This window comes from Fulmarus glacialis, unplaced genomic scaffold, assembly GCF_000690835.1.
Source record: "Fulmarus glacialis isolate BGI_N327 unplaced genomic scaffold, ASM69083v1 scaffold17761, whole genome shotgun sequence".
Taxonomy (NCBI): domain Eukaryota; kingdom Metazoa; phylum Chordata; class Aves; order Procellariiformes; family Procellariidae; genus Fulmarus; species Fulmarus glacialis.
Genome location: NW_009192299.1, coordinates 7885 through 16883, shown reverse-complemented (window position 1 = coordinate 16883; position 8999 = coordinate 7885). Strand labels below are relative to the sequence as shown.

Sequence of the window (8999 nt, the reverse complement as noted above, 5' to 3'; positions counted from 1 at the left end):
GTTTACTTGCACGAAAAACCAGGAAATTCAGTAAATACATTTGACAGTAAACTTCAGCATGGGGTCGGTCTGAACAGTGCCGACAGACGGTTGGACTGCAGGTGTTGTCAGGGCTCCTGTCCCGAAACCGGGGTTCGTGCTGCTCTGGGCTCCGGGGCCTCGAGAGGCGGCGTGCCGGGTGCTGTGCTCGACCTGCCCAGACCACGGGCGAGTCCGTGGGAAGGCTCCCACCGTGTCTCTCCCCTCTGGTCCCCGTGAGGAGGCGTAACAATGCTTGGGGTATCGTAGGGGAAGTGACAAAAAATGCTGTGCTATTCCATAATAGAAAGTGACATCGAAGGACAAAGAACTAATTAAAAATGTCCAAATAAGGCTAAAAGCATTATGCACTGAGATTCTCTAAAATGTCAGTTGGGCACCTACCTGCTGTGCAAATTTATCATTAACTGAATTTAACTCGTTACTTTTCTTGTAGCTGATTATGGAAGAGGTGCACAAGAGCAGCAGTAACAGTTCAGTGACGCCTTCACAAACATCAGCTGTACAAGGTACAACACTACAGGCAGCTCAGCTCTCTCATATTGCTGAACAGGTAAAGCCTGGGCCAAATCTCAGCAAACATTTGAGCTAGTTAAGAGCCATTTTTTGTGTACGACAAACTATATTAATTCGTGAGTTTTAGAAACACACAGAGAAGAAAAAACAAAAGAAGGTTGAGAAAAATGTACTTGTTTATTGATGGACGACACAAAACTAATAAAATGGCTTGTATTCAAAAGACCAATATGAAATTTCGTGCTCATACAATGCAAAAATGCAGCCCAGCATTTTTGTTAGATTGTACATCCTTTGAAATCATCATCGACCTGACATACAGGAGCTGCTTAGTAATGAATTCAGGACCTAATTTTCATTTTTTTCCCGAAAAAAAAGCATTTACAGCTCCTTTTGTAGTAATGGCAATCCTGGGTGCTCAGCACCATGGAAACGCTTAGATTTTAGCCCAATGTGAATGTATTTAATGTAATAAATCATACGAAGTTGGAAAGTTGACGTACTTACTACAGGGTAACTTTCAAAGCTTTATCCTGAATTCCTCATGATTCAACTTTCTGCATCTGAAGGAGCATCTCTTGCTGGGTAAAGTCTGCTCCCGCAGCCACGTAGCCGTCCTGTGAAACAAGGAAGTTTTGCAGCTCGTCCACTGTTTACCCTATGGAGGCGATGTAGATTTTGATGCAAAATTTAGATAACTGCATGAGGCAAAGACAGGGTAGGATATCAGCAAGCATCCTGTTGTTTGTTTACAGGCTGTTTTTCTGATCTGTTTTATATAAGGTTGCCAGTGTAACTTAATATTATGACGTACCATACGAAAGTAGTATTAAATGAAAAGTTAGCTGTATGAGTTTTTGATGATCCCTTCATCTTTTCATATATTCCAGATTAATAAAAGTAGTGAAGAAATTTGGTGAGGAAACCGGTTATTTACTTATGCACCTACGTGTATAACTTTAATCAATTTTTAAGTGCAAAGGCTCATGCGAGTTCAACATCAAAAATACAAATCTGCTAGAATGTAAGAAGTATTTTGTATAGGGGTAGCAGTAGTAATTAGCTTTTTGCCAAATAAACCTAGATTTCAGCTACCACGTTTATTGAAATTGATAGTTTTAAAAAATTAAATAACAGATGCCATAATTTTTGTTTGGAAAAATCTGCTCTTTGTTCTTCTTCCTTGTCCAGAGCTTGCATACCTTGTCTCCAGTTTCCTTTCTGGTCTGGTGTCTTTCATACAGCCCTTGTGCCTTGAACTTTCTAAGTAGATTGGTCAGCTTTTGCTATACTTAACTCTTGTGATTTCTTCTCTGTGAAATCTTTGAACCATAGCCTCATACTGGTTGCTTAAAAAAAAAAAATCCAAGAACACCAAATGTGTACATTATTCATGCTACCTTCTGCATTGCTTCAGTATTGTTAGTCTGATCTGTCCTAAGCCCTCAGTCTTGTTGATCATTTCATCTTGATTTAGATTTTAGTGCCCTAAACTCCTATTAACTTTGTTGAGAATTAAGGCTACTTACTAGGCACTTTTATTTCTGCTTATCTAAGTCTAAGACACTCTTGCAATGGAATCAAAACTTTAAAAAATAAACTGCCACAAATGTGGGGCTTTATCTGTGCATATGGATGGAGTTATGTGAAAGTAATCATGCTCAGTCTCAGTGTTGTCATTTTGAAGCAGTCCGCTTCATTGTGGTTCATTTAGAACTGCATGTATTTAAGTTGCAGCATTTTAATCTTTTGCACGTAGTGTTACATATTTGATTTTCCCCCTAGCCTAAGTCAAATAAGTAACTGTTTCAGCCTTTTTCGTATGCAGATACATATCTCAAAAATGTGCATCTTTAAAGGATACCTTCTGTGGCTTAATTAGACTTCAAAGAAGTTTCTGCTAATGCATGTTTTCCACTAGTTTTCCTACATGTATATACACTTTCTGAATACTGTAGAACAAACGCTTTTGTTAATGATTCTTTGATTTCTTGTAGATGTCTCTAAGAGGTCCTGCTCCCCTGACAGTTGTTCAGCTTCCTGGAGAACAAGTCCAGGTCCAGGGAGTCATTCAGACGGCTCAGTCCTCTTCTGTAATCCACTCACCCCAGGTGCAAACAGTGCAGGTAACTACAGAATGTCTGTTAAAGAACCAAGAATCCTGTTTTATGTGCATGAAAAGACTTGTAAAGGCTTGTTTGACTCAGCTAACTCTGCCACAGTGCAGCCTTTCTGGCCCTGCTGTAAGAGATAGCGAGCAATCCAGTGACAGTATTTTGGGGATACGTCGTTCTTAATGTTGATATTATTCGTAGCGCTAAAGTTGCCTTGGAATTGAAATTAAACTATTTGACATTGCTTCCCTTTTTAAAAAAACAAAACAAAACCACAGCTCTTTAGTTGGTCCTCTTAGCGGACATGCAATCAGTGTGTTTTAATACCCAAATAAGGAGAGTATAGAATAACCCAATGAAGAAGAACGTGTGTTTGGAAAAGGTAGACCTGAATGATGGTGGATGAACTTTTGATTGCTCACCTCATGTATGCTGTAACTCCGTTTCTGTGGTACTTAAGTATTCTGCTTGTGTCTCTTACTCATTTGCCATGTGATTTTTGTACAAGCCACTTCAGAGAGGTGCCTTGGGGAGTTTACAGTCGAGTCTGCTACTACTTCTTCATGCAGTCCTTGGCTGCAGAGAGCCCTCTGGGCAGCATGGCACTGGAGTTACACCATGAAATAACTGCACTAGTCAGCCGAACGACTGGAAGAACTGTGCTAAAAGGCATTAATTTGTCACTGATCCTTTGGTGCTGTGCTTATCTATTCATATGACATTAAATTGATAAACCACGAAAAGTAAACCTATAATGCATTTTCAGCTAGCATTGTTCCTGTAACATCAGATCATGGAAAAGAAAACACATTTCACTTTGCTGAAAACAGTTAAGCGTCTCTTTTAGTAGGTTGGCTTTACTTGAGTCTCCACTAATCCCTTTCCTATCATCATGTTCTAGTTGCAGGGTCCCCACTGACTGTATTCTTTCCTTTTTTTTTCTGTAATTTATGAGCATTGTGGCCTTGTTGCTCAAAGGGAAAAAAAAAGTGATACATGAGCAGCTTTTTTTTTAATGTTGATAGTAGGTTGCTCTTTTTGTCTCTGTAGCAGCAGTTAAGTGAGAAATGCTTTTTCCAGAGTTACATGCATTCTTCTTGACTTTTTGTTGCTGGCACACAGATAAGTACGAAAAATGTTTTGTTAGCTTGTATTTAGTAAGGAGCATCAGAGAAAAAAATAAGACTTGCCAACTGGATGAGGACACAGTGGAATAAAGAGAAAATTATAGAAAATACTTTGCATATTTACTCCCTGATATACTGCTGCCTTAAATATTATTTTCATTTGACTCTTGTATTCTGATGAACAAAATACACTGCTCTTCTCTCTACATAAAAGATTTCCAGTATTTTGTATGTTTGTCTCTATACATAAATGGTGTTCCTGTTTCCTTTCCCACCGGCTCCTTAGACAAATTTATGTGTGGGAGTGGCTCACCTTTTCAGACCACCTCAGCTATTAAGATAGTTAGGCTTGTATGATTTTTATGAAAATAATAATCATTTGTATTTCTTCACACTGCTGTCTTAAACATTCTGGATTGATTAATCCTGCAGTTTAATCCAGCTAGAATGGCTAGCTTCAGATGGTGGACGTTTTTCAGCTTTTAATGTGATAAATAGTTTGGGAGAATGTCTTGAGCTTTTTTTTTGGGGGGGGGTGAGGGGGGAGGTCTGTTTCATTATGACCTTACTAATGTAAGAGTCTTTGATAATTGCTAGAAACAGTAGCTAGCACTGAAACTAGAAATCCAACATTTTTTCTTTCTCTTTGTAATTAGCTGCGTTTATATAGTTTTCATGCAGCTTTAGCTCACATACAATTAAAATGTTTAATCTCTTCTGGGTATTTCTTCTGAAGTGTACCGGACAACCACATGGAATGTTCTTTTTAGGTATCTTCTTTGTCGGAGAGTGAAGATTCTCAGGATTCATCAGATAGCATAGGCTCTTCACAGAAAGCTCGAGGCATCTTAGCTCGTCGTCCATCATACCGGTAAGTACTGTATGTAATACGTTTTGTATTTTTATTTGAAACCAAAATAGCATATTTTTTCAATAGCCTTATATATTCTGTCAACCTCTAAGTTGTTTTCTTTCTCTTGGAACATGCATTGGATCTGTTCACGCAGTAAACATTTTGAGGATGCCATGTTAGCTATCATTTGCAACAAGAAAACTTTGACTTAACTAACTGGAGATCAGCTTCAACATGATGTGGTCTAGGGAAAATTGTTTGTCAGCTGTAATTTTACTCAGTTATATCGTTTTACTGAAATGAGGATGTAGTCAAATGCCACATCCTAGCTTTGCAAATAATAAATCTGTTAGAAACTTAATGCAAAATTTAATATTTTTTACAATAATGTTCTGAAAATTTTAAAAGACGGTTTATGAACCTACCTGATACTCCTATCAGTGATTATTGTTCCTGCTTCTGGCACTGCTTTTCATTTTTCGAATGTTTTATCCACTCTTCTTAGTATTTCTGACGACTTTATCTCGTCTTGAATTATGTACCAGAACAAATAATTTAGGAGGGATTTTATTATTTTGCATGCAGTCAGAAACGGTGGTGGAAAAGAGCAGTTCTGAATCTTCAGTTAAAGTAGCCGGGATAGGAAAATGCGAGCTGTAAGCAGAGCTTCTATGGGCACACTGTTCAGCCGTGCGGGTTTGGGATCAGTTGTCAGTTCTTTTCTCTTCATATAACTGCCACTAATTCATCATTTGGTCAGGGGTAAGATACATAAAATTCATTCGTCCATTGGTTCTTCTTTTAAATAGAAGTATGTCTGTTTTCATAGGGTATTGTTACATAGGACATGGGTTGTTTGAGAAGCTGTGCAAGAGCTAAATGAAATGCAGAAAAGAAATGTAAAGTCTTACGGTGTACTGAAAGAGCAGAAGATCTAAGTTTTAAACTTTTCTGTAGTAATCTACTCCTTTTTAGTTTATTCTGACACCAGACAGAGCAAACTGGTTTTAATTGGATATACAAAGCCTATTCTTGAGAGAATTAGAGGATCAAGTTGTAAATCAGAAAAATCTCTTAATAGGCTGGTTATATTTCCCCGGAAAATGTTTATGGTGGAAACTCTGATGCAGCTTTTACTGAAATGAAATGATGCAGCTGCAGTGCTAGTTTTTGGCACACCATTTTTCCGGAGATTACTGAAATCTACTGTAAATGGTGCAGGTTTTCATTGCAGGCTTACCAATCCAAACATCTAAGGCTTTTACAGGATAATGATTGAAAATCTGGAATTCGTGCTGATTTGCACATACTTTATAAATCAGTAGCTGACTTGAATTGCTCTTAACTTGTAAAATGATTCAAATATTTAACTAAAAAACTGGACTATATAAACTACAGAAATGTAATCACAGAAGGAGTTGGAGGCAGTCACCTCATACAAAATTTTAATTCCAAAAGCTGTTGTACCTGAAAATTTTAATGTTTATCTCTGTAATACAAAATAGGGATAGCAGTTTGTAACTGTTGTTGCAGTAATTTGTAGTTTTTGCCTGCTATTAGAGCTGATAAAGAAAGCTGATAAAGCTTTCTATTTTTTTATAGAAAAATTTTGAAAGATCTTTCTTCTGGAGATACACGCGATAGAAAAGGAGATGAGGAGAGTCCTGGTGTCTCTACTGTTACATCTATGTCCGTTCCCACGCCTATCTACCAGACGAGCACTGGACAGTACAGTACGTTATACAAAATACGTGTCTAACTGGACACATTTTTTATTCAACTTGCCTCAAAATACAGATTTTCTTTTTGTTACACATTTGATTAAGATGAAACTCCAAAGGTTTGGTTATTTATCTGAGAGTTAATAAAGTTAGTACTGTTATTACATGGAAATAGACTGGTATCTAAAGACTCAAGATAAATTCAATGCTTCATTATCTTAATTTTTGCATATTAAGACAAGACATTCAAAGGATGTTGTTATGAAATACATAGCAGTCTTCTAGTGTTAGATTTGGTCCAAAACATAAGATCAGTGAAAATAGACCATTATATATACTTATCTGTCCTGGTTTTGGCTGGGATAGAGTTAATTTTCTTCCTAGTAGCTGGTATAGTGCTGTGTTTTGGATTTAGTATGAGAATAATGTTGATAACACACTGATGTTTTAGTTGTTGCTAAGTAGTGTTTACCCTAGTCAAGGACTTTTCAGCTTCCCATGCTCTGCCAGGTGCACAAGAAGCTGGGAGGGAGCATGGCCAGGACAGCTGACCCAAAGTGGCCAAAGGGGTATTCCATACCATACGACATCATGCCCAGTATATAAGCTGGGGGGAGTTGGCCGGGGAGCAGTGACTGCTGCTCGGGAACTGGCTGGACATCGGTTGGCGGGTGCTGAGCAATTGTATTGTGCATCACTTACTTTGTATATTCTACCATCATTATTATTACTATTTTTCCCTTCCTTTTCTGTTCTGTTAAATTGTCTTTATCTCAATCCACGAATTTTACTTTTTTTCCCGATTCTCTCCCCCATCCCACTGAGGGGGCAGGGACCGAGCGAGCAGCTGTGTGGTGTTTAGCTGCCGGCTCCGGTTAAACCACGACAATATCATAGGGCCACACCAAAAGGTGCTCCTGTGATATCAGGGAGGTAGCAAAAAAAAGGATTTGTCCTTTGATTTTATCACCTAGTATTCATTGTGCTTGTGAACCAAAAAACAACCCGCTCCGGCACCTGGAGCACCTCCTCTCTGTCCTTGTTCTCCGAGCCGGGTGTTCGTACTGCTGTTTCTCACTTCCCCCGCCCCTCACTTCTTGGCCTGTCTGGATTTTTGCACTTTCTTAAGTATGTTTCCACAGAGGAGCCTCCGGCTGTGGCCAGCGCGGGTCCTGTGGAGCTGGTGTCTGCCTCAGGGCAGTCCCAGACCTCTTCGCACAGAAGCCATTCCTGCGGCTCCCCCCACTACCGACACCTCGCCACTTACACCCAGTCGTTAGTAAGAACCAGCAGCAAGATCCAATAGTTGAAAGTGACAGAAGAAAAAAGCCTTTCAAAACTAGCCGTATTTTTCAGCAGTGGAAACAGATGTGCAGCCTACAGATTTACCTTTACCTGTATGTTACAATGTACAGCTACAAATATTGTTGTGCATGTTCCTTTTTCTTTAAGTTGCCATTGCTGCAAATGGATTACAGCTGGCCAGCCCGGGTACAGATGGTGTGCAAGGCCTGCAGACACTAACGATGACAAATGCTGGTGGTACTCAGCCTGGGACAACAATACTGCAGTACGCGCAAACATCGGATGGTCAACAGATACTTGTACCCAGCAACCAGGTGGTAGTGCAGAGTGAGTACACCTTCTGGAAACGGTTAGAAATACCCATCGCTAACGCAAGTGTAACTTTCTAACGCTACCACGTTTTGATGTCTTATGCTATTATCGCAACAGCTGCATCAGGAGACATGCAGACTTACCAGATCCGCACCACGCCAACTACCACATCCCTTCCTCAGACTGTGGTGATGACGTCTCCTGTCACTCTGACATCACAGACAAGTAAGACAGATGATCCGCAGTTGAAACGAGAAATAAGGCTGATGAAGAACAGGTATGTAAGTGCACGTGGGCTGCTGTGATTTGTAGTTTAATGTGCTGAAATATATCTTCAAAGGACAAATAATGAGTCTTGCAAGCTAACTTTACTGATTGTGCCATCAGTATGGCATGCTGCATCCAGCGACTGAAAACATTGGAAATTCTGACCAAAACATGCTACATGTTCTGTCTCACACACTTTGGAGAAAACAAATTGTTTTTTCCCTGCAGGTTGACTACCATGTGTGTTACCAGAATCCGCTAAATTCCATGCTCTCCACCTATCATTGTCTCCTTTTCAGATTCTTTTGTTCGTGACTGCAGTGCCAGCTCTCTCTCATATTGGTCAGAATCGTAACATTTGTAAAATAGACACATCTCAAATCTAAACCAAACAATTACTTCTGCTTGTCTGTTCCAGAGAAGCTGCTCGAGAATGCCGTAGAAAGAAGAAAGAGTATGTTAAATGTCTGGAAAATCGAGTTGCGGTCCTGGAAAATCAGAACAAAACTCTAATTGAAGAGCTAAAAACTTTGAAAGATCTTTACTGTCATAAAAGTGTGTAAGAAAAGAAGGTAAAACTTTTGTGGACTGTTTAAATTTCAGAGGAGAATTTTTTTTTTTATACTGAATTTTTTAAACTAGATGAAAGGTCAAAAATGAAACTTTTCTACCTAGATTTCACAACTTAAAGACTATATAGATTTTATTTACAACATGTTGGTGACAAAGTACAAAAAGGAAACAA

At 39.1% G+C, this 8999-nt stretch overlaps 1 protein-coding gene across 2 annotated transcripts in view; it reads left to right on the top strand.

Annotated features, from left to right (window-relative positions):
* The first annotated feature begins 481 nt into the window (after positions 1–481).
* ATF1 (activating transcription factor 1) overlaps positions 482–8999 on the top strand; it is an 8791-nt gene continuing 273 nt past the window's right edge. Inside the window, exons 1-7 of one of the 2 annotated variants that reach the window (XM_009587026.1) lie at positions 482–592; positions 2553–2681; positions 4567–4667; positions 6252–6382; positions 7823–8002; positions 8105–8264; positions 8673–8999. The exon at positions 8673–8999 is cut by the window's right edge and continues 273 nt beyond it. In XM_009587026.1, coding sequence (XP_009585321.1) covers positions 482–592; positions 2553–2681; positions 4567–4667; positions 6252–6382; positions 7823–8002; positions 8105–8264; positions 8673–8817 — 957 coding nt within the window. In that variant the 3' untranslated portion in view covers positions 8818–8999. The remainder of the gene's footprint in view (positions 593–2552; positions 2682–4566; positions 4668–6251; positions 6383–7822; positions 8003–8104; positions 8265–8672) is intronic. The other variant, XM_009587027.1, reaches the window with a different exon arrangement.